This window comes from Hippoglossus hippoglossus, chromosome 15 (assembly GCF_009819705.1).
Source record: "Hippoglossus hippoglossus isolate fHipHip1 chromosome 15, fHipHip1.pri, whole genome shotgun sequence".
Classification (NCBI taxonomy): domain Eukaryota; kingdom Metazoa; phylum Chordata; class Actinopteri; order Pleuronectiformes; family Pleuronectidae; genus Hippoglossus; species Hippoglossus hippoglossus.
The window spans coordinates 24045528-24072557 of record NC_047165.1 but is presented as its reverse complement, the minus strand read 5'-3'; the positions used below and the strand labels follow the sequence as shown (position 1 = coordinate 24072557).

The 27030-nt window shown below is 38.7% G+C and overlaps 1 protein-coding gene across 5 annotated transcripts in view; it reads right to left on the bottom strand.

The window, feature by feature from the left end:
- ltbp1 (latent transforming growth factor beta binding protein 1) overlaps positions 1-27030 on the bottom strand; it is a 122894-nt gene that overhangs the window by 25373 nt on the left and 70491 nt on the right. For 2 of the 5 annotated variants that reach the window (XM_034608294.1, XM_034608298.1), the window contains exons 11-19: positions 24147-24314; positions 19509-19682; positions 16313-16335; positions 15718-15820; positions 13977-14063; positions 12983-13108; positions 11895-12020; positions 5963-6082; positions 3417-3539 (exon numbers count right to left, since the gene is read on the bottom strand). In XM_034608294.1, the coding sequence (XP_034464185.1) occupies positions 3417-3539; positions 5963-6082; positions 11895-12020; positions 12983-13108; positions 13977-14063; positions 15718-15820; positions 16313-16335; positions 19509-19682; positions 24147-24314 (1050 nt within the window). The remainder of the gene's footprint in view (positions 1-3416; positions 3540-5962; positions 6083-11894; positions 12021-12982; positions 13109-13976; positions 14064-15717; positions 15821-16312; positions 16336-19508; positions 19683-24146; positions 24315-27030) is intronic. The other 3 variants (XM_034608295.1, XM_034608297.1, XM_034608296.1) reach the window with 3 other exon arrangements.

The following is a 27030-nucleotide window of genomic DNA, read 5'->3' as shown; positions in this document are numbered from 1 at the left end:
AAAAAGACAAAACAAATCAACAGACAAAAGGACAAAAGAGAAAACATAATATCCTTGATTAACTATAACCCCAATAATCAACATATACATGAATTAACACATCTTTGAATGAATACACTAACTGAATGTTAACAACAGGTAGACCTTATGGACTTAGGAGAGGAGGTTATTGAGGGCTCTTGTAATATCCAGCATTAGATTGCACAGGTTTATCTAGAGTCGCCACTGAGTGATGTCGCTTACAATTATATAAGCTAGAGCATACATGTGCAGTATGTGGCTGAAAATACGAATGGTCCAATCTGCACTGTGCTGGGTTGTGTGTGTTCATGCTTATTAATATAAAACCCAGATAGCGATAGGAATCAATTTTGTTGTTTTTTATTTATGAGATGCAACACACAAAATGTGTTGTGTGAATAACATCGATGGCAATGCTGCAGGGGGAAAATAAGAAGTTAAACTCTCCAGCTCCATCTTGTATGAATCGTATCATATGTTGTGTTAAGGCCCTTTTTAGTGTACATATAAAATGCATATGTGCCTGTGAGGATCAACACTCATAGACTGTATATAAAGATGGAGGACATGACAGCTTCCCAAAAGTGAAGCCAGATCCTCTTGTTTGCTCCCTAGTGGCTGACTGCAATATATATCATAAATCCCATCCCCTCCAATTACAAATAAAATATTTTTTTCTCAAAGATGGCTTCTGTTATTTTAGGTAGGTCTTTTCATGCTGATGTATGTTCAAGTGTTCATTTTTCTTCTGTAAGTCTGGCTTTGTTTAGTTATTATGATGCTATACAAACAGGGTGAAAGACTCATGAATGGACGGGGGCATATATTGACATGCACCACAAACACTATTGTACAGACTGTGGCTCCAAATGACATCAAAATTCCAAGTAGGAAAAAGTGCAGGCTAGCACGCGTATACTTGATATTTAATATTTAGACGCGTCATTCATCTTTACACCAAAGCCTATTATTCTCCTTCCTTATGTTTAGCTGGTGAATAGTAGTGATCATGATAGTAGGCAATGAGCGCGGCTAAACACAGAAGGCCAAACCTGGAATCACAGTACAATTTAACCCAACCACAAACTCCTGACTCAAAAATAACCAGAGTTAAATCAATGCACTGACGATTTATTGCATGGCTTTTGTATTTTGGGATTTCACTGTTCCTCCCTGTCAATAGCTAACGGCACTTTTTAGTCACAGTGTGTACTGCACAGTAAAAGACCAACCTGGTTTGACACATCTTCATATTTTGTGTTTATAAAACGTGTTTGGAGAACATGCTGCCCTGTATCTCCACTGTGATGCCAGCGGAGAAATCGCTCAAGCCAGTGATGGTGAGGTTTGAGAGCTACTCCAGGTCACCACAGACAGTTCTGCCGTATCCTCCTCTACATCTACCCCTCACCCCCAACCCCTTTCGTTTCCTGTCAGAGGATCATCAATGATACGGCAGTTGGCTTTTATTTTGCACGACACAGGACAATAGGGGTAAACCAGCACTGTGTTATGGTTCCAGATTTTCATGTTAATTATTGTACAGATAAATTCCACTATCACCATGACAAGCTCTTATGCTGCAATAGGCCTAGATTGTCAGGGGACATGTGACACATGGAGCCTCTCTTTCCTCCTCTCCTCTCTTCCACAGCGTCATCGTGCTTTATCGTTGCACACAATTGCGATCCTGGATCGTGATCATGATCGTGGTGTGGATTATGATTACAACTAGATGATGCTTAGATATACAATAGGCCTACTCACATATATTGGCAGCACTCATTACAATTGTCATTGCTGCTCCCTTCCCCTCTGTTAGACATTGCTGTATAAATACTTTAGACATTGATACAATTCTCCATTTATGTTAGACACTGTCTTTTCTCACAAATATAGTAAATATTGTTGTTTTATTGACATGTTCTGTTACACATGGCATCTATTGCACGTCTGTACATCTCATCCCTGCTAAAAGTTTTTTGGGGTCATTTTCCTCAATCTTTTTGAGGGTTAAGGGCAGAGGATATTTAGCCCTATGATGCAAATTGTGATTTTTGAATATGGGCTATACAAATAAAATGTGATTGATTGATATTCAGATCACATATTCAGTCGAGTTTGTTTGTTAAATATCTCACATACCAACTAGGTAAATGACTGTTGAATTGGATCAAACTATTAGACAACAGGATCAAATGTACAGGCCTTAATTCTTTCTCTCATCATTGAAATTAGTTTTGTTTAGATTCTCTTTTGTTTCTACCTTGAAAAGATGAAACATCTGGTCTTGGGGTTAACCCTAAACTGAATGGGCTCACATAACATTATTTATTTTTTTTACCATAAACAAGTTACATCCACATACATATCTTAAGTTAAAGTTAAATGGCCCCATGCCTGGTTCAGCTTACACAATTTTCTAAATAGATGTTTCACTCACTGACGATTTTTGGAAGTTGCCAACAAAAGACCCAGATCAGAGCCAAATCAGCGTTCAATTGGCCGATATGGGTGAACTCGTTGAAGATGCGATACAAGGGGCTAAATATAGATGAATCGGTGCCAATTACAGCCAATCAGAGTGCAGGGATAGGGTGAAGGGAGTGAAGATACATGTACTGGTGAGCTGCACATTTCTTTTATTCCTTACTATAGAAATTAATTTAGTAGTAGGCTAAGTTTGACTAAAACCACACAAAATAAAAAATGAAAGTGTGTAATTATCTAAAAATAAGTACATTTTCCTGTGTTATAAAAAAGTTAAATAATGGCAAAGTTGAGAATGCAATGAATTTCCATTATTATACAACATTGATGTGACGTAGAACTGTTTCACCTCTAATCTAGTTTGATGTGTCATTCTGTAAGCAGCATCACAAAGAAGAGCAGCAGCATCAGGCAGACTCACCATGTCACTTGTGTATGTTTTCAAATGTAGTTTGGTGACCAGACATACTAGTCTGGGCTTTCTCCGGCTGGAAGATTGTGTAGTGTCTTGTTATATCCTCTTATGAGAGAGTTATGTTATCTAAGTGAAGCTGACAGCAGTCACCCACCACCTCACCTGCCCAGTTCTCCACCAACCCTCTTCACATGGCTGTTATTCCTTCATTTCTCATGATCCCTGTCTGCTCCTGCTCTCCTGGACACCTGAGAGGCTCATAATTACAAGGCTGTGGTCCGTTGATGAATTTCCAGTCAACATCTTTGGTCAACACTAGCATTGTGATATATATTTCCCTTTGTTAGCGATGAGAGCTTTGTGTGACGCCAAATCCAAGTTCTCTATTAAAAAGCTGACAACAGATGCTACAGTAGATAATAAATACAGAAGGGTAAGCGAGTTGCTGTTTCAATCATGGACCTAGCACTGATGGTGTTCCATATCATACCGTCACACTCGTCTCCAGTCGCTGACACTCGGAAGCCTGGCCCACACTCACAGATAAAGGAGCCTTCAGTGTTCAGACAGTGGCCTCTGGTACAGACCCGCTGATCCTGGCACTCATCTATATCTAAAACAACACATAAGGAGAAAGCAATAGACTTTTATAACATTTTTGAGCTGTAGTTTCGTTGTTTAACAGCAGAGAATGTGATAAGTGCAGTAAATTATCTTGGTTAATCAATATTTAGGAGGAAGCAGTGAAGCTCTGATTTATACAGTCTGAGTGACACCGCGTTGAGAGCTGAACTACTTATATGTCTGAGGCTGAATTACCAACAGCAACAGGTTTATACGGTTAAATGATACTGTCATTGCATGCTCCACTGCCTGAGTCTTCTTTCTCCCCCTCTCTGTTCTCCATTCCCTCTGAGCCAGTTCATCTGTAGAGTCGAGAACTCAGGGAGCATATCCTTTGTGTTAAGTATTCCTGTTTCAAGGATTCTAGCTTGGCCGACCTGTGTCCTGAACCTGTTTTTATTGTATTCTATGTCGGAGTCTCCTTCATTGTGAATTTACACTTGTCACATGACATTTGTGGTTATTACGTAGTTTATATTGTATAGTTTTTCTGATTACGACAGGTTCTGACAAAACATTGTAAATGACAACAAAACGAAAAGCATCAGAGGGACTATGCATTCCCTGCTTGTGCTGTATACAACCCAATCAGGCATTGCTGGCTTTACTTTATTGTCATCTTGATGTCATTGTGACACAATATATATCAGATGATGATGAATATTTGGTAAATTATACTGAGATACATCAGTAGATTAGCGTCTCTAATCTTATAGGTTGCAAAAATGCAATGCATTAACAAACATTATGATGTAATTTTCACTTATAAAATGATGGGGAATAATTTTCTGATTATTAATAACTTTAGATTCTCCCTTTTTATTAACGGAAATATGTTGGAAAATGTGTTTTTCACACAATATTTTTTTGACCTTGACCTTTGACTGATCATCTCGAAAAGTGAATCAAGTATTATTTTATTATTATAATGACACCACATTCTTATAAAAATGTGTCTTTAGTGATTTTGTCCTGCAGTAAATGTTGTGAGTGCAAAGGAAAGTTATCTTAACTGATAGACCTGGAAGCTTGAGTAATGAAAATTCAACCTTACTAAATAGAGTTGAAAAGTTATCTTGGCAAGAGTCTCAAAACAGAAAATGAAAACCCTTCATTACATCGTGGATTTTCAAAGGTACTCTAACTTTATAGTCTGTATTTCAATCATCTACCACTGCCTCGGGAAATAACCTGAAGAAAACTTTCAGAATGGGTGAATGAGGTACAAATACCAGCATTTAAAAATAAGCTACTATATGTGGAATTACTCTTCAGACACACACACAGACACACACACACACACACACAGTTCTAGAGGATGTGACATATTTGGCAGTGTCACACAAACATCTGCGAGCTGTGTAATTAACTTTTATAAAGGACTCTGTTGCACGGCCTTATTATTTCCTCTCACTGCCATCATCATCCACTGCCACCCCACTGTGGCTTGGCCTGGCTTGCATGATGTGGTAGCATACAGTCAAAACCTCACAGCTAATGCTGTGTCAAGTGGGATAAAAGCAGCAGTAAACTACTGAAAGAGGAGAAATGGGAACACCTTTGGTTTCTGGTAGAAATAACATCACTTCCAGGAAAATGTAGGCCCATACTGTGTGTTCTTTGGAATGATTCAGTGGTTTTACTGCTTTATTGGTGATTTTTTATTATGCCTGTGTTTCCTGACCTAATTTCTGAATGTGTTGATGGCAAAAAAATCACACACCATGTGGTTACGATGTAATCTAATTATTCCAAGAATGGTACATTCAGTTTAATGTGCAAGTAACATATTGGACATTCCTTTTAACTGAGGGGATAGAGATAAACAAATATCTGTACTATATCTATAGTCGAATTATAGTGGGGGTGGACTTGTGTGTTTAGATGTGACCTAAGTATGGCACTGAGAAGAAGCAGTTTACACTTTAATGTATCCAAGGATGCATTTCTCCCATGTTCAGTCCAACTTTGTTAAAGATGCATTTATGATTTGAATCAAAGGAAGATATGCATTGCAATAAGGTTCCACTCACATTCAGTGGCTTCAGAAAGTGTCCTAACTAAGTCCAGTTGATTTAGTTTACCATAAGTGTAATTTCAACAAACAGGGTGTGGCTGACCAGTGTATGGGGTGCGCAGCAAATGGGCTAATCATTTCTGTAAAAAACTGATTTTAGAGTTTTAATTCTTAATTAATTTGCAAATAAATCTATGTCATTTTTTTTGTCTTTTATTTCTATCTCTTTGTCATCATATTGGTTTTGTATAGACATAAAATTGTAGTTTTCCCACTCAAAAGTAAATCATTATGTTTAATTACAAGGTGTAGACAGTGAATGTGTCTGAAAACTTACTGAAACCACTGTACACATACACACATACTGTAAGGTGCACACAAAGTGTTCGACCTACCTGCACACTGGCCTCCCTGTGCCACGAAGCCATCAGGACAAGAGCCACAGTTGTAACTCCCTGGCACATTGAAACAGATGCCAGAGGGGCACACTGTTGTGTTTATGCATTCATCGATATCTGAAAAAAATATATGAAATCTTTCAAAAAGAATTCTATCACACATAGCCAGGAATGAGAGCCGTGGAAATCTTGAAAATACTAAGATTAATCAACGTAAGACAAATCAACACAAATAAATACATTTAAAAAAAACATAAGATAAGATAAGCTGGATATGAATCATGAGGAAAAATTCAGGTGGAATTAAATGCTAGATAATAAAAGGGTACTATTCTAGATGAGATTTTAAATCATAGACAGTGGGAGAGGACCAGGAGGCTATTTCAGAGCTTGGGGGGAGATACAGAGAAGATCTGGTCCTCATCAGTTTTAAGACTGAGTGACAACCTCAGTGATGTGGGGGCAGAATATGAGATCAGGTGATCAGTGAATCAGAGCATATTGTAGAGAAATAGTTCATTTTTATAATTAATCCTGGATTTGGAAACCAAAGGACCATTTGTAATCAGAAAAAGATGGAGTGGATCAAACCCAATCAAGAAATCCTTTTTAAATAAACATGACTTTAACTTTGATTTAGTTATTACTTTAGCTATGATTCTAATCTGATAAATGCTGCCCTTCACAACACCTGTTTATCAAAATTAAGACAGAAGCCTCAAGGAAGACCCCCGGTTTAAGAGATTTTTAATCAAGCAACAGTTATCAGTTGTACTGCTAATTCAAATTGTTTGTAGTCTGCATACCAGGGATTAAGATTAAGATAAAAGAACCCCAAAATTGTTTCTATGTATAATGGAGTTTTTGCATTCTGATTAAAGAATGAAATCGTGTGTGTTGTGGTCCAAGCTTTTCTTTCCATGTATGCATTTGTATGTGCATGTTGTGCTAGTAAGTCTTATCAACACTGATCCCATACATGGCCACTCTGAAATCTGTAATTGACAGAAATATGACGTAGCGATGGGAAGCTTTAATGCCTAAACTACCACTACAAATACAAAGAAAGCAGTTCAGAAATCCAACAAAAAAGTTCTCATGTCACTAGTAAACCTTTTCTGTGAGAAAAGAAAAAATAACTTTAAAAAAAGTAATCATGTACTTCAGGGTGATCCCCTATAGTTGTAGGCCTGTCAGGTTGAGAGAAACACATATAGCCGTTAAGTGTCATCACTGACAAGCATCATGGCAAATGAAAAGAAAAGCAGATGTTGTGCTGTTTGTGGGGAAGCGGTTGCAGTGATGAAAAAGCCCAATCTTGAGTATCAGTACACCTCCAAACATGCCAAACTCAGATGCTCTCTGCCAGTGTCACCACACCACATTCTGACAGGGACAGTATTATGCAAGAGAGTCCTGTGGTGAGCGAGCTAGTAGCTAAGACGCTGCAACCTTTGAAGGAAAATTCTTGCTGCAGGAGAGCTGTTCGAACTGGACAAAGTGAAATTGTCCCAAAGCATCAGTTTGTGTCATAGAACTGTCTCAGAGCAGATGACTTGACTAAAGTTACAAGAAACTGAAAAACTGAAGAGCACAGCTGAAAATTCCCTGGGATGAAGCAGACTAACAAGCAGCATCAAACTAGACATGTTTGTAACATGCATGACACGACCAGAGGTGAGGATTTGTTTTAGCAAGTTGTTTTGGCTAAAAGAAGCGTAGCAGGATCCTTGTTTTCATAAGACATCAGACACCTTGCTAAACACTTCCGGCCATTGCATTAGAAAAGTATTAAAAAAGGAAAGTAAGTTGTGTTTTTTGATCTAAAATTTCAGTGGTTTACATGAATAATAAATACAATATTAAAAATAGCAATTGACACATTGACACAAAAACAAGTACAAAGTCTAGAGGTAATTAAATGATGGCCTGTGAAGGATGTTGTAAACATTTAAATGACCCTTAAGCAAAACCAACAACAATTCCTCTCCATTTACCTCATCACAGCAAAAAGCTATTAGTGATGTAATGGAAATATCACCTCAGGGACAAAACACAACAGTCCCTGCCCTTCATATGTGGCTACACACATGAAAACAGAAATGTCTGAGTTGAAACCTGTTTACACCCTGTTCCATTGCGCATGCAATTGGGTGATACAAGGTTATGTCAACATGAGGACTTGAGAAAATTTGTAAATATCATGACTGTAGGTAACTACAGCTCTTATACTGTTGTGTTTATATTGTGTTTCTACTCTCAGATGCATCTGGCATTTTAATTCTGACCTTAAGTGGATAAACTGGATTTAGTTAACATTACGTGGCAGAAGCCACGCCTGTAAGGACGTCCCCCTTCTGCATGCAGAAGGACTTCATTAGTTAAACCGAGGGAACAGATTTTTTTTTTTCTTCACCTGATACCAGGGGGGCTCCGTGCATTTTCTTTTCAATGTGTGTAATTTTGTGGTCCAATCCCAGGTACAACCTTTTTACATTAATATGGTATCACCATCTCTACAAATGTACAGTATTATAATTTAATCATTTTGAAAATGCTCACTGACAAAACACATTTGAAATCAAATTGAAATTGTTTATCCTTGATAGAAAAAAGGTTATCTGCCCCTGAATGCAGTATATCTAAGCTTTCTTTGGAAATATGACCGTAAGACTGTAGTGAATACTTAAACTTTACAGTACTATAACTCTACGTAACAACAGCACCAGTGCAAGAAGGTTCAGCAGTTAAATATGTATGGTAGGACAATCTGCTTGGTTGAGTTTGACCCACAGTGTAATAACTCCTTTTAAGAATTCTAAAATACGTCTAAAAAGTCCTGCTCTTGAGCCTGTTTTTGAATTAAACTATTTGGTTGTATTTCAGCATGCATATGCCTCACAAAAAACCCCTGATCCCTCCACAGCTGAGGGGAGGAGAGTTCAGAGGAAATAACCATCAGGCCTGTTTGCCCTCACAGTCCTAATTCAGTATCATTTTGGTGGGTGGGGAGAAACTGCGTTGAAATCTCAGGAAACCACGTAATGACAGACTGCCTCATATTTATATCCCAATACGGGGGCGAAGTAGGGAGGAGGGTGGTGCAGACGCTGCTTAACAGTGTGGTGGCTGGTGTCGTCCAAAATTCCATAGACTTCTAATTCTATTAGTATGCACTTAGTGTGCTGAGCTGATGTATTTGACCGAATACTGACCAGCGTCAGAGGCTGCGGCTGTACATACCGTACATACCGTCCTTATCAATCTGTCCATATCCATCGAACACACTGGTCCAGAATCCAATATAGTAGCTTGACTGCTTGATTGGCAGAAAATATGGTCAGGAAATTTGTTTTTTGACCCTTGGGGGATGATTTATAAAGATTTTTCATGGAGAAAGATATTCATGGTCGAAGAAGGAATTCTAATATTTTCAGTTAGCCCCTTGATCTTTTGTCTAGCAAAACCTTTTGTACATAAAAAAATGTAATTCTCAGATGTAAATCATGTTACTGGGAACAGTTATGCTTTATTAGTGCTAATTCAGTAGTGCTTATTGCTTCCTGAAAGTCAAAGATACAAGATCTTTATTATCATCATACTCAGGTACAATGAAATCGTATAAGGCTTCTCCCTCCAAGATATATCTATATACATGTGTAAAAAATACATGAACCAGTCGACCTGGAATCTTTAAGTTAAGCATTGTTTTTTCATGTGTCAATCAGGGAACATTTTGGTTCCCAGAAGTAGCTGCAGAATGACCGCTCCTCACTTTAACGCTCTTCTCCAGGGTAAAATTATTTGACTCATCAAGTCACCCAGTCCTTTTGACCTGGACCAAGACCGAGTCTGAGTGAGATGGTGGTAGTTTATTGGTCAAGCTCCGAGGTCACGGTACTTTCTGCTGAGAAGTAGTGAATTTACAGGCCACAGCCTCTTAGGGCTGCTTCAAACTTCTTCGAATTAAAGATCTTCAACTTGTGTCGAATTAAAAAAATTTGGGAGACCACCGACATAAAGAAAAATTACATTTAAAATGTTTCTAGAGACTTGAAATCTCACAAAAACTCTTCTTCATTTTTGATGGTGGTTGGCAACAACTTTTAGGTACATTACCGCCACCTTCTGAACTGGAGTGTGGAACACATGTGATTAAACGTGACTTCAGAAGAAAAACAAACCTGGAGGAGTACCGACGTAGTGTGTTCTGTTTTGCAGTTAAAAAAAAGAAAAAAACAAGCAGCTAGCGGCTATATGAGTACGCAACATCCAGTTGGTGTTGTTCCCCGGTCAGCTCACTCTCTCGTGCTCTTTCTGTTGGAGCCGATTAACGTAAATATCAAACATCTTCGATATTTCCGATTATTATTTTTTGGACAGATAATCAGCACCGGGTGACCCCCAGCCAGCCAGCGATTATCGTAAGTGGAAAATCGGGCCTAAAATCGCCCTGATTATCCTCTAGTGCACTGCAGCCTTTAACATGATTTATTTGCACAAACTCTAACTCTTATATCATATCTAGCATTCCTGGCCTGTCCTCAGGCATCACTGAGCCAGGATGTGGACACATAGACCCTGTGACATGCAGGTTGACCTACACTGAATGAATCTTCATATCATAAAACATCAATTTCTAAATGGATTCAAAAAGAAGGATGCTGTTCTTCCAAACAAACTGCTTTTCATGACAAATATGTGTAGCACTGCCAATTATTCAGATGGAACTGACTGAAGGGGTCAACTTGCAATGCCGCCTGGCACCCATGCTCAACTCATTATCTTTACTTCCTTCCTCTCCCATCTCAGAGAGGTGCTTACCTTCAGTAATTATCACAGACAGAGGCCATAATTCCACTCTGAACTGAAAAACCGCACATTTTATTGAATGTCTGAAGCAATATGAGAAAATCTTTCAAACCTTCTTTAGTTTTTTTAAAGCCTCTATACGGACTTTTAAACTGTTTTTAAAAAAAATCTTATTTTAATATGTCTGCCTTTGTAGGCCTACAACAAACAACAAATGAGCCAATCCAGGATAAAATTGGCTTTTTTCTATAAACTTTTCTCAACGTCTGTGGTCCGGTTAGATTACAGGTCAGAGCAACGATTTACGGCAGTCAGGCTGGAAAAGCCTATGTTTACAGGTTCAGTTTCAACACTTTTATTGCCCTGGAGATCCTAGGGTACCCCAGAGATATAGTATACAGCTACGTGCTAGGCTACAGGCTAGGCTAAAAGCTAACCCGTACAGACCAGCGCTCCTGAGTCTGTTCCTCGTCAACTCCAGGTCTCTTACAAACAAGATGGATGAGATCAGAATGAGAATTTTCCTCCTAGAATATATAAGTCTATAAATCTCATATTTAAAATAAATAAATAATAAATAAATACTACAAATACTGTATTTTAATTTTTTTTTTAAATTTTTATTATATTTGACGACAAAGAATAAAATGGAAAGAAATGTTTTGCCCAAAACTGGTAAGGCTCGAAGCAAAAGAAAATTACTAAGAATTGTTTTGCTTCAGCCACCTCTCTGAACACTGTAGTGTGACAGGCTGCTGCTGGCAAGGCTGTCGAATTTAAGTCTTGTTTATTTCCAGTTGAAGGAAAGGTCTATTGAATAACTCTCTTACAATTAAATTTGTGTTTTCATTTTTTTGTTTGTAACAGTAGTTCAAATTAAACCTCAAAACAGTGACATGTACATCCTCATCACGTTTAATTTCATTTAATGGCAGTTAGACAATTATCTCAACACCAACTAAATGAATTAAAGTACCGATTGATCAAATATAAAATACTTTTAAAATACTTGTATCAGTCTCTTCTACAGCTGTTGGGTGCGTGCTGCATATGTGTGTATATATAAGGGTTTATGTATGAGAAAATACATAAGTTAGCAGAAGTTTTGAATATTTACCAACACAACTGGTTCCCTCTTCATCAACCAGGAATCCCCATGGACACACACACAGGAAACTGCCCTCTGTGTTCCTGCAGTCACCGCCAACGCACAAAGATGGGCTTTCCAAACACTCATCTGAATCTGGACGGCACACAGCATACAACATTAGTTAGAACTGAAATGAACATCATACGTTATTAGCTGTGGCTACTAATGTCAGCATATATCATTTGTAGTAAGACATTTACAGTATATAAAAGGAAGGTCCACACTTAAATCATTTGTCATACAAAGATACAAAATAACAGCCTCTGTGTCTTATTGGTTGTGTTATGTGAAGTTCAGTTCACCCATCAGAAGGTACTTTAACTATCATGGAAGTATTTTTCATCAGTGCTATCCTAAAGGCTGGACACTTATGAGGTCAATAAACCCACAGCGTGTGAACATGTTGATTCTTGTGATCGCCCACTGAACGTGAATGCAGCAAACTCATTTGAGTGACAAGGGAATGCAGGTATTACACTGTGCTCTGCCTGCCTGCTGAGGATGGTTAAAACTTGGATGGGTTGGAAGTCCTGTAACTACTTATGACCAGTGAGTGAGAGAGGGTTAGTTTGAGGTTTTTATGTTGTCATGAACATTATGCAACTGTAGTGGGACAAATTGACAAAGACAGCTGGTGAATGGTGAACTGTGCTGGCCTGTTGCTCTATTAACAGATATGTGGTGATATGTGAATCCTCACGTTGTATTGTTTATGCTTGTCCACTCTGTTACCAGCTAGTTGTCAGTTAACAAGTGTCAGTTATCAGTGAGAAAAAAATGTCAAGATGACCATCCCTAATAGTTGTGGGACACAAAAACATTGACTCTTTGTGTCTTTTGAGCCCAGATAACATTTTCATTTCACACGACTGTTGTGAATGTTATGTATAGGACAAACCTAGCTTAGCATGACAGAGAAACAGATACTGTGAGTCTGAAACAAAAAACTGTGGAAGCTTCAAACTCTCTGCAAACATAGCTTGGTATAAATAAAGCCAGCCAGCTGCAGAAGATGACCTTTGACCTCAACTGACTGTGACCAATGGACAACTCACCGACACAGGTGGTTTGGGCATCATCCAGGCGGTATCCTTCCTCACAGTGGCAGATGTAGCCCTCAGCGGTGTTGTAACAAATCCCCTGGCCACAAATGTAAGGGTTGATCTGACACTCATCCACCTCTGTGAGAGAGAAAAGTATGAATGCAGCAGAAGTTTAAGAACTAATAATGGGTCTCAAAAAATATTTTTAAAAGCTGAATGAAGCACAACATACAATGAATGTACCACGAGTAAACTGTTCTATATAAAAGAACCACAAGTTGGCAACATGCACCACAATGTAGCCTCAGGCAACAGGGGGAGAATGCAATTAAACGAACAGAAGTGAAGTCATAGTCATTAACATTTTACCAAAAATAGTAATTTGCCATGTTTTCTTCAATTCAAGCTGTTTATGTAACTGTGATGGCATTCTCACTAATGCCCATGAAATACTTTATTTGTCTCATTATTTCAGGCATAAATCCTTTTTTTACTTAAACAGGTGATGCTCCCTGTCAGAAACTGCTTGAGATAGATATTTTCCCCCTAACTAACTATCCTTGTGTGCTGTCTTACCCACAGTGTAAAAGACCATGTCACAACATTTCATGACTACAATCAATGAATGTCAGTAGAATAATTATAATTCTCACAATCCACTCGAGGTAGCAGAGAGAATTCCTTTTTTCAGTTCAAATGATCAAGTCTGATACATGAATCTGAGCTGCTTGACACAATGAAACATTATTGACAGTCTGACCTTTAAAGTAATGAAGAGCCAGGAAACATTTATATTTTTCAAAATATCAACCTCTTCCTTTGACTTATTTTCTAGTCTCCAATGAAGTTACTATTAGTTTTCTAATTGACATTTTAGCAAGCCAGCTAATCCGGCTTAACAAGAAGCTGGGGCAACTTTAACTAAGTAAACTAGAAGGGGAAAAGAACATTTTAAAACTGTGATGTAAGAAAATAAAATAAAGACTAAGGAATGTTTTATTTTTACCAGTTGACTGGGTGGGGGCGATGTCCTGGCCTGCGTTAGATGGGAGGATCTCCACTGGTGCAGGTGGAGAACTCCTCTCGACCACCTCTACCAAAGCAAAAACACACAGTTACAGACATTTAGTCCATCATATCTATATTTTACTATATAGTAAACACATTTTCTTTGTCAAATATAACACAGTGACTTTTGAATACATCCGCATAATCATTCTTAGCAGACACACACTATATTTGGCATAAATACTTGTACATTTGTATTGTTATGGAGAAGATACCCTGCTGTATGTACCCACTGCATCATTATGACACTGGCAGCTCAGCACCTCAAAAAAATGGCCTTGACAACATTTAAGGTTTAGTTTAACATTCAACATTTTTGGAAAATATGCTTATTAACTTTCTTGCTGAAAGAAGATGACTCTCGGCCTACGGTGTGTGCATAAACTCTGGAGCTGGAGCCCAGAGGCTCACAAATTAAAGCTCACAAATTAAAGTAGAAAGTAGAAAAGGATGACTGTTCTGCTCCAGCAGATGTGCTCTTCATACAAAGAAGCTCCTTTTGACGTTTGGATGGGTGTAGTCTGCATTTTGAATTGCAATTTATGCTACTTTCCGTCGTCACCGGCCAATTTTTGCTGTAAGTGATCTACAGATCTGGTCTTGCTTCCTCTCCATTCATATTCAGTGTGGAGCAGTGCTGCAGTGCATTTATGTTGGCAGCCAGGGGAGGTGGTATATATTCATAAAAGGAGACCAGAACCTAGTTCAACAGCCAGTATGTCTATATAGATGAAGTCTGTGCAGCAGTTATTATACACAGTCCAAAAGTCTGAGACCACTTTCCTATTCACACAAATGCGAAAGATATCCATTCTAAAAAAGGTGCATGACAGCACAACTTTGCTTTCTGCAGAGTGGTTGGTAATGCCTCTTTTTTTCTAACTGACTTTGCCAACTGAAAGTTCAGGGGGGCAGACAAATAGTTCAGATAGCTAAACTCTTCCATCCTTTGGCTCCACCAATGGTGAGGCAAAACTTCAGAGTCTGCAGCAGATTTGGATTAAAACACACTGATCATAATGAGAGCAGAGGACCGTACTTAACCAAGGTTACAGCTATGCAAAGAAGGACTCAATACAATACAATGGCTTTGAACCTCTAAGTGGTTGGGTTGTAATAGTAGAACGTTTTTTCCTGGAAACAGACTTCAGTAATCACCCAAACTGGAAGACTGAGGAAAATAGGAACATGGAGTGAATGTGAGTGAAGCTGCTGAGCCTGATAACATTCTTATGTACTGAGAACAAGCACCTCACATATGCCAGTATATCACTCTAATAAAACTGTTTCACCATCCTTAAGTCCATTTGTATGTATTGAGTGTGTGCGCATTCATGGTTTATGGTTGTATTGACTAGTTTTTGTTTGTAACCATCATTGTGGGGCATTTTTCTATTCCAATTTCAACAAGCTTTGTAATGAGTTAAGACTTTATTAGTGGGTTACATTTATAAAACACTACATATTTTACGCATTATAAAACAACGTCTATTGCCACTGTTAAAATATCACACATCCTCACACTGAGCTGAGACTTGTTTTCCTAACAGACTAAGCTAAAACTATGTGTGCTCATGTTAGGATTCTAATAAACTATAAATAAATTTGAGTACAAGTGAGACGGACAGCCTAAATCTGGCCGCTTTAGCACAAAATAAAAAGCGTAGAGAAACAGACACCTGGGTAGGCTGCCTCCATCTTCACAGTGGACACCCCTGGAGATAGCTGGGGCTGGATAGGTTCAACTACTGGCCTATCACTAAACACAGGAACTATCAGCTCCTTCAATGAAAAGACAAACAATAATACCAGAGGGACAAGGTCAACAAAGCACTGTATGCATATGTTGCAGTCCAAAAGTAATCATTTAAGCTTTGCACACTGTCTGACATGCAAAACAGATGTTGTGCCTGGAAGCAGATTAGCATTTAGCTTGCATGGCAACTCGGCTGGAGTTTAATAACAAAGCAAGAATGAACAGCTCAGAGAGCAAAGCCAGGAAGCAAAGACTGCCTGCTGCTTCTGCACAGACCTCTGTCTGGATTTCTTTGGAACGGAGTCCAGGATTTCAGGCCATCTATTACTGCTGCTTGCGTACACACATGCACATCAAAGGTACACATACTCTGACTCCCTGCGCTGACCAGCCAAAGTCATGCAGCAGTGGCGCTGACTTCATGCAAAGGTGATTCTGCAACCCCTCCGTGGCTGGGGGGGAGTGTGTCTGTGCATGCACACTTTCTACAGTTTGGCTCTTGAAAGCACCCAACCTACCTGATCTGGTGCAGTTGTTGCTACTGACCAAAGGGAAAAAAGAAGCAAAAATGTGGGTTTGTAACATAATATGCCGTACATCGCATGTATTGATCATGGGAAATTTGAATTAATGTTTTAAGTTACAGTTTAAACTGTTATTCCAAGTATAGGAAACTAGATATTTTACATGTTTGTCCCAACATATTAGTTGTCTTTTATTACCTCCTGTCTATTAGTTTCATTCTATAAAATGGGTGGATTTTTTTCCAAAAACCTTTGGACACTGCAGTTTTTAGCATTGGTGTAACTGAAGATTTGTTGATGACTACTACAGCCACAATTAAAAACATGTTGGAGTACTTGAAAGTTTGAGGAAGCAGAATGGTGTATGTGGAATCGAGTCAAAATCAATACACGTCAGACAATAGGTTAGCTCACCAATATATTTAAAGGGATAAAAAATAAAAATTGACTCATTATCTACTCACCAGAATTTCGATGGAGGGGTGGGTAAAGTGTTTCAGTCCACAAAACACTTTTGGAGTTTCAGGGGTAAACAGTGTTGCAGCAAACTCCAATACAATGGAAGTAACTGGTGACCACGTCTTTAAACGTAAAAAAACAAAAACTGAAAAAAACATCAAGTTTCCGTAGGCCCTGACGTTCAAATTCGACTTGAAATGGCATCATTTACATCCCAAATGTCCTCTGATACCCCCCTGGAGCCACGTTCATGTTTGCATGCACACACCGCACACTCCGCCCAAATGCTTCTTCTGGTAGCAGACATTTAGGCTAAAAACATGCTGTAAATGACGCTGTTTCAAGTCTAATTTGAATGCCGGGGCTTACAGACACTTGGATGACGATTAATGACTTAGAGGCTTTTTTTTACGTTTGAAGAAGGAGTTACCATTTACTTCAATTGTATTGGATTTGGCTGCAACGCTGTTTACCCCTGAAACTCCTAAAGTGTTTTGTGGACTCAAACACTTCACCCACCCCTCCATTAGAATAGTGGTGAGTAGATAATGAGTTAATTTGAATTTTTCTGTGAACTATCCCTTTAAGTCGCATTAGCTCTAACACAATAGCTAACGTGACTATTTTCAACTTTTACAAAATTAATTGATTCAATTCTTCTGTAATGACAAGAATAAAAATGGTCCTCCATGATCTATATTAAGCATGATCTATAAATATCAACTATGAGAATCACCTTTATTGCATAAATACCTGTTGCTAAATAGGCCCATATTTCATGTTGTGAAAAGGTCATAAACATTGCAGACCATAATATAAATATGCATTTATAAAAAAATCTTTCTCTCTTCCTCCCACCCACAACAATTTCCTGCGGTGCCACAATGCCAATCTGTATGGCTGCCAGGTGCCATATTACTTTCTGCTTATACCCAAACACTAATCCACGCAGGTTTTGGGTGGTAGATTTCTGTCAAATTGTTTTTAAGGCCTGTCCTGTGTGCCTGGAAAACTCAGTACTCCTCTGTTCCAGAGAAGCTTAGCAGCAATTTGGATTCTGTCTGGCTTTGGCTAAGATGTTGCACAGTTTCTCCTTCCCTTGATGTCTGCCAAGCATGTCCTGAATAATAACAGGAGAGGCTGAAGCTCCCATCTCTCTCTCAGCCAGGTCTTTCCCCCCCTCTCGGTCCCTCTCTTGAAGGCCTGTGGGCTGGGTTGTGTTTGAAGGGAGTGTGAAGTGGGCCAAAGGACTTAAATCCTTGTCCTCTACAAACAAATGTCAAAATAGGGACGTTTCTTTTAAGATCATGGGTTCCTAATCACACGCAGGAGGGATTATAAATCAGGACTTCTAGTGTTTTTCTTTCAAAGCTGTAATTTGCAGAAGTGAGCTTGCTGTTCATCCAACGGTGTAGACATTCAGAATTGGGATATTGGCATTGTGACAATGATAAATTCCAACAACAGGTTCATTCATTATGGAACAAGAAGCATGACAAATGTCTCCCACTGCATTGCCTTAAATGCAATCCTTCAAAAGTTTGTTTGACAGTGAGTCAGTGTTTGGACACTTAGAAGTTAGATGTACAGCTGAAGAACAATCATTTGTTATATTAGTCCATAATTAACAGAATTAGAATGTAGTTTCCTGCCCTGGTAGGAGTCTAACAAACAAAAACAAGTCTGACTCCCTTCACGTCAGTCAAATGCAATAAATCACCTCAATAACATAACTGATCAATAAAATGACAGAAAAAAGGTAGTTATTAGGTAGTTATTATTCAGTAGCTATTTTCCCATCAGGCTTGAATTTGTATGTGTGAAATAGTCACAAAAGATGAGATGTGTTTCTTCTGAAATGCTGAGGTCAGGAAATTTGCATTTGACCAAATAATCAATAAAAAGATGATTATTAACCTATAGCTCAGTAAAACTGTCTGTACCTAGATTTCTGTTTCCTTTGTCAACAGGCAGTTCACGGGTTTCATCTTGGACAAAATGATTTAAAACGTATTAAGAATTTCAACTTTGAGTCAGTCACATTTGCTTGATTCAGCTTTATTATTCGTCGATTTTCTCTGTTTATACCAACAGGGGATAATTGCTGCATCTTTAGGTTTTGATGTTTGTACAAAGATTTGAGAGAAGACCAAAGGACACAGGGTTTTTTCAGTAACGTGAGGCAGAGAGGTCCCCAGAGTAATAGCAAGAGGAGTCTTATCCATTCAGTCAAAATAAGACAAGACTGTGTGAATGTGTCACATACGCTCAGCTACTATGACGCAAATTTTCTCTCTGTGCAATCCTTAGCACTGACAGGACCCAATAGATGTAGTGTGGGTAACTGTTTAATGTCCTGGCAACCTTCCTCTATAAGTGTTCTGGGCATGACAGACTTGTGGGAGAGACCTTGGTGGACACTAGAGGTACTAAATTTCCCAGCTGCACCAAGAATTCCTGGGGACACCCAGGAGAAGCTGGAGGAAAATCCTTGGTAAAAAGATGATGGGCTGTCTGACTCACACTGCTGCCATCGCAATCCTGACAAGGCCTGGAATCAGTTTTATTCATGTAAACCATGCTTATACGGCAATTTAAATCTAAGAAACTTTACCCCAAACACTAAACATTTGGCAAACATCGAGTTTGTACTAAGCCACAGCGCTAAACATGTGATGTTAAACTAACAATGTTCCACATGCACTGGTACAATTACACAACAAATGCTCACCTGGTATCATCTCCTCTGGTTTCCCAAAAGCCTCCACCGTTCTCCCTGGCGTTGGCAGGGGCTGGGGGGGTTGCAGGTCAATGGGCTGCTGGTAAACAGTGACCGGCTTATTGACAGGTGGATTTGGTAGAACAGTGTAGCCCATTCCACCAGGACAGATCTCTTTGAACTTAGCTGGATTAAAAAAAAAATACAACTGGTTATCAAAAATGTCATCATTCATATTGACCACAACATGAAACTTTGTTCAGGGCATAATATAAATCTCCACTTTCTTTTTCAGATGATTCTTCTCTTCATTTCAACTACGGTAACTAAACACAAACCACGTCTCCCATGTGATAAGATATTTGGCAGGGCTGCCTATTAATGGCTCTACTGTATAGGATGGAAAGTGGATAACAGGACAACATAAAAACTACTCTGGCAGACGTAGTTTTTATGTTGTCCTGTTATCCACTTTCCTCTGTTTGAGTGTATCTCAATTTAAATTTACAACTTCAGTATGTCCAATTGTATTTTCCCCGACTCAAGTTTATGTGATTCCTAAGCATCGACAGTTGAAATATAAATGTGTCACTTCTCTGTGTGTAACCAATTATCTTCAGGATCTGCAATCTCAGCTGCCGTGTAATTGTCAGTTTTTTTTCTCAGAGGACAGAGTTGCTGGAATCTCTCTTAAACAGGATGGATACATTTTGTTATGATGACAATGGGAAAATTGAACTGTCAACAAATGTGCGTTAAAGTGAGTAAGTTCTCCAGCAAAACCTGAGAAATGATCAGGTTTCAGGGAGGATTCAGGCCAATTTGTTTCACAGAGCCTCAGGGTAGGTGGGACTAGAGCTTGGTAACTTGTGTAATAAAAAAACAAAACCTTGTTTTCTATTTCAAACTAACAATCAATGACTACAAATGTCCTTCAACTTAAAGAAAGTACTGTCCAAAAGTAACTATTTTTACCAAATCTAACTAATTATTTTTTGTGCATAAATGTCATTCTTTAGTTCGTTTCTTGACATTCAAATCAGCAGATCAGCCCAAAAAAATCTGGCTATGTAGTACCTTATTGCAGAGTTCAAGCCACTAGAAAGACTGAGCAAACCAGACATTCTGCATATGCCTTGCTCTGAAGTGTCAGGTCCACACACACAGAACAGAGAATGGTGACCTACAAAAAAGCCACCAGCCTACAAGGGACTGGAAGAAGCATTGCTGAACCACCAAAATGCTGACAGTGTCTTATTTTAAAGGAATAATTAATTTATTAATAATGAAACAAGAACGTCACATAACAGAGGAAACCAGAAACAACATTTCTTTTGCACCGGCTTGGAAGGACCTTCCATTACATTACTTTACATAGGCATGTAATATATCTAAAAATATCAGGATAGAAGCCCTAACCATGCATAACAAAGTTCATCTCCTCAGCCAGAAATTATGTCTATGAAACTAGTCCCGTGGAACATTCGAGGTTTCAGCTCTACTGCCAAAGAGGCAGAGAACTTAACTTCAACAAACATTTATCTACCTCAAAAAATATGGCTGCAACCGAATCTCTGACACTGTGTAGCACCATGTGTACTATAACTCATAGGGAAGGGGAGTCAGTAATTAACATCAATGCTCTCTCATAAACAGAATGCCTACAGTAGATCCCAAGGGAAGATTTACCATAATCGAAAAACTTGGGTGAGACAATGTAGCTCTGAACAGACTCACCCAGCATGATCTATACAGTTTTTAGAGGGAGCAAGATGACCTGGATCACCTATTATCAAAGCAGGTGATTTTTAACAAACTGAGTCCTCACCACTCCACAAATCCTAATCACCTAGAGTTTTCCTGCATTCTACACTCACTTTGTCTGCCATTACTTATATTGCCATCTAAAACCACACACACCAGTGAGCACAACATTATTTATTTACTAACCTTCCTTTGGCTTGCACCTGATCTACAAATTGCTCAAAGATGCACAGCTCCTAGACTACTTCCAGAAAGGACGGACATGGACATCCTTCTTAATAGACAATGACCAAACAAACACACACGCATATAACCTGCCCAAGCTTAGTCAGCCTGGAAAGAGAAAAAGAAGTTGAAGAGACACCACTGAAAGAATTAAAAATTCTAAGGAGCGTCCCTTAGTACCAAGCTGGTACAACCCAAGATGATATAGAAATTAGCCAACTCCTTAGTACCTACAACTATCCACACCCTGATTACAACCCATACACAGATTACAATGTTTTTTCTGAATGAATGGCAGTGAGTTGCTTTCACTACCATTGGCTTTACTATACTGTATCATAGCTACAGTATCTTACACTTTGTCCAGTCTCTTTTCCTTCTCTCACTTTTTTCTTTTTTCTTCACTATGGAAATGAACATGGTTTTGTTTGAATATTGACTGACGCACAAGCTGTCTTCATTTTTTTTTATGAATGTTGTAAGGGATATTCTTTACTATTAACATTTACTAATTTCAGTTTTTATATATATTGTGCCTCTCACTATGAAACTGCATTTACGTAACCAACACACACTCACACATCACCTCTTCCCAAGCCTAACACCCGATGAAACCATGCACTCTCTCAGTCCTCAACCTCTGTTTTTCTTGCCTGCCTCTCAGGGGGCAGCCTGATGAAAGTCACAGTCCTCTCACAGCAAAGCTTTCTGCCATTGAATCAAATCATTACTGAATGCCAATACCATTGTCATTTCTGCATTTGGCTGCAAGCAAATGTGCTCAGACTGACCAGCTGATCCCAAAGAAACCACAACAATTGAGCAAATAGTTTGTCATAACTTCAGTCTGCATCAAGGACATTCAAAAAGCATTTAATGGTTTCTGACACTGGGAAATTGGAAATTCCCCCAAACTACTGAACTACCACTTGAATGAAATCACATTCCCTTTCAATGTGACCTCATTTTAATTAACTGATGTAATAACTAATGTAATATTGTTGCTTGACATCTGCCCTACAAAAAACACAGCTAAAGCCAATATGTATTATGTATATTCCGCATAAACCTCAGACATTGCATTGCAACACATAACTGAGAAAATATGAGGTTTACAAGAAGACACGTATTACACAGACAAACCATGTAAAACCAATGTAATTGCATTGGCATTGATGCATTTTCAGAATGCACCAAACTGCAATGCCTGAAATGAACAACCGTCAGACTAATTAACATGATGAGTTGTGTGGAAATAAAGATATGTAGACAAGTAGTAAAATCAGGTGTGAAAAAAGCTACTGTAAAGGCTTAGCTAATTTTCTAAAAGCAACTACTTAGCCAAGCTGATAAACCCATGCAGGTAAAAAGCATCAGGATAAAAGAATGAGAGATTTTTTCTTTCTTTCTTTTTGAACATGTATTCATAGGCTTGATGACATGATGGCTTTATTCTTCCATGTCTCAATGGTTGTTATTACATGCTGGAGTCATAGACTTTAAAACAAGTTGGATTTCTAGAGTATTTCTATATTGTGCTACTCCATAATTTTGATAAATTTTAAAACAGCACTTGGATAAAAAAATATAGATTATTTGTGTGTTATTAGTTATAAAAATATTATGTCAAGACAGAAGATTACCATATTATGGAACCATCATGATAATATTTCTGACAAAAACAACAATTTATGTGTCCTTGCTTATAAAGAAATATCACAGACTGTACTTTTGTATCTCAGTTTGCTGTGCAGTACTCCCTCAGTCTTTGAGAGGTTCTACCAGCATCAACCTCAAACATAAACACTGAACTTGACCTGATTATGGTTCTAGATGAAAAGTAAAAGGATAACCATATTATTTAAATGAATCCTGAGGGGAAAACCATTCAATGATTTTTGAGACATTCCAGTCAAAAACAAAAATCTCAACCAGCAGATTTTTACAATGGTCACGATCTTAATTTATTGAGTTAGCACATTTCCAAATTAGCACTAACCACACTGAGGCTGGTCATGCCCCAAAGTACTGGTTGAGAATAAAAAGAACAGCACCCGGTTATGAAAAGCGCTCTATAAATAAAATGTATTATTATTATTATTATAACAGTACATTACAAGGGGTACATTTAATGTTTGTACCAAATTTAATGTCAATCTATCTGATAGTTGTCAAAACCACAAACAGAATGCTGATTGTGGTGGACGAGGAAAAGTCAGGGAACCACCATTAATTAATAATTTATCATTCATTGTTTAGGGGCCATGAATGTTTGGACCAAATGCGGTGCCAAACACAAAGATTTTGAGATATTTCACAAGGTTAGTCAAAACCAAGGCCCAGTGGTGGCAGAAAGTGTTGCATGGCTAAAATCTCTTCCAATAATTTACACACTAGATAATTGGAATTCAATTCCTCTACTTGTGTGACTAATTTGAAGGAGGAACAAAGTTCTGCAGGAAACTGGTCTACTGAGCCTCAGATGTACTGAGGTGAAAATGTCAGTTTTTCCATTACAGTCAGTGTCTTGTTTGCAAGGCCAAACTAAACTGCAAGATAACTGAGTGGTTTTTGGTATTACATTTGCCAGGGCATAATCATTTTGGGGCCTTTAATTGTCATTAAGACAGGATGAATGTCTGATGTGGCTGGAGACCTTACCTGTTCCTGGAGGGGGGCATTTGTCACAGTGAGGGCCCCAGGCTTTGCCCACACTGCAGCAGCAGAGCTGTTTACTCAGCTGGGCAGAAACTGGGTGCAAACACTGTCTCCCTGAGCTGACCAAACGGAAGCAAGCCCCCTTCTCCTCTTGGATGGCAGGAGTGTCGGCTGAAGAGGAGCGCAGAAGGTGGATAGAAGGAGGAGGGGGGAGGTGTAGGAAGTGGTGCACCAGAGTGTAGGAGACATATACATGGGAGAAAGAGAGGACAGAGTGGAGAAATAAAGCGGTCCCTTTCACCAAAAAATGTCCCCTTCTCACCTGTACAGAATTGTGCCCTAAACACTACAGTCTAAACTTTTTTCTAAATCACCAGACTACATAAAGCAAAACATATTTTTTACAGTGAGAAGTGGGGGAACTAAATATTGTGCTGGCACAAACAACGACAATGAAACAGTTTAAGATTTAACACAAAATACAGACATACAAAGCACATACAATATGTTGCAGGAAAGAAACACACACAAAAACATGCCAATACTTCATGCACTATGAAAGTAAGGCGTCGGCTCAGATTTAGGCATGCAGGAGGGTTTGGCTTGGTCTGTGTTTTCCGAATCCTTGAGTTTTCCTTTTTGTCAGAAACTAGTTTTCTCTGGGCCCCTACCTAATCCAACCAGTGAGGACATGGTAAGTGCATATGATGGATGAACTGCTGGCAGTCGAGGTGGTGTCCAGCAAACAATGTGGGCATGATTAGCAAACTTTCTGGGGAAGACCTCATTCAATTAGGATAAGACAGCCGAAGCCTTGACAACTCAGAGTTAAGACCAGGTGGAAGAGTTGCAGTCTTACCACCCACGACAAATTCTACACAGACTGTGTCTTTCCCTGACAACCTAGATTTATAAAATTAAAAGTAAACAGAAAATGACAGAAAAAATTTAACTCAAACAAAGAACTTCAACAGAGCCAAATATGTTTACCAAAACTATATTCATATTAAATCGTTCTCATCTAAATCTCTATTAGTCATTGATTTGATAACCGGCATCACATTGATTTATTCAACACTACTGAAATCTGATCACAGAGTAATACGTCTTATGCATCCATGTTTTTCACCTTCTGTTTCCCATTGATTAGCATTTATCATACTTGTTACTCTTTCTACCCAATAACTTACTACAGACAACAAGCTGCATGTAGTTAGAGTCCCAGGATAGCAAGTTAGCTTAGTCAGTTGACACACATCAACTGAAGGAGCATATCCACACTGCTACTAGTCTACAATACAAAACATTGACCACACAACGCCAGTTCTCTGCAACACTAAATTTACCAGTTATACATACACCAGTCATGGTGAACATCAATCAGAGCAGCCCAGCTGTAAGTGTGCACACTGCCCTCTGCTAAAGCCCAACATAGAGCGGGAGGAGGCACCACCTTGCTATTCAGAATTACATTAACACCTAATGAGTTGTAAAACATTTTGGAAAATACTCTATTACACTTTCCTTTTATGAGTGAGGAGAGACAACTTTTGAGGTGAGTCTAGCTTAGCGTAAAAGAAACCTGAGGGCAGCAAACAGCTAGCCCATCCCTGTTAAAAGTTTAGAAATACTCCTACCAGCAATTTACACTTGGAATGTCCAAGTTAAAAAAAAGTCAGTATTTATGTAGCGCTTTTCTAGTCTTGTCCACTAGTCCACTAGTCCACTCAAAGCGTTTTACAGATTGGCCATCCCCCCATTCTGGCACTCATCCATACAGTGCATCTATGGGCAGCACTTCCTCTATCACACATCAATCATATACTGCTTGCACAGCCTTCAGGAGCCATTAAGGGTTCAGTATCTTGCCCAAGGATTCCTCGGCAAGTGGGAGCCTGGGATTGAAACACGGTTCAACTACCAATCTATACATCCAAACAGAAAGTCAGAGTCAGGCACACTAGCTGCTGTCTGAGTATGTACTTATAGACACAGCAGTGCTAAGCTAACAAGTAAGAAAACATCGTCATAATAACAGTGCTGATATGCTGATGTTTACCAGTTTGTTTAGCAGCCCTTGGAGCAAAAGCAAATATGTGTATTTCCCCAATTTTTTTTAAATGCCTTTAATGTTTCTGTTGTTTGATGAGACAAAAAAAAAGCTTTTTGGTCATAATACTGTGCAGCACATTTGCTAGACGACAGTGTGGTGGTTGCAGCATCCTGCAGTAAGTCATTGTCAGATCAGGATTTAGGAAAGAGGAAAGAACAAAAAGACCAACCTTTCAAGATTTCTATGACTTTCAAAAATCATGACACACGATGAATACCTTTGAGGCGCGATTGTCCTAATATGCGCTCCATTATCCACATTTGGGCCATTCATTGCCTTTAGATTTTTTTTCTGTTTTTGAGAGAGATTGAGGACTCAGGTTTACATTTTGACAGCAGGCTTTTCCCCTTCCTTTTAAGAGAGGCTAACCAGTATGCAAAATTATTGAAAGTTTTGTATTGCCTTCTTCTGTCCCATAGCTGTTTCCTAAATGTCTCTGTGGAGTAGTTTATATTAGATAAAAAATGGATAGCAGCTAATAGGCTATTTAGTTTCCTACATTTTTTTTACTCTTTAGCTCTTTATTCTCTCAGATATGTCAAGGCCATACTTTTGGTCAACATCAAAAACTGCTGTCAAACCTCACCAAGGTTGAACTCGAGAAAAAAGATTTATTGGAATTTACCCGATGTCTATCACATGTCTATAATGGTCAAATCTTTTGTTTTAGCTTTAGCTGTAATTTACCTACATTTTCAATCATAATTAAGCTATGTGCTTGGTGAGTGTGTTTGCACAACTGTTTTAGAAAGCTGGTTACAATAATACTCCTTT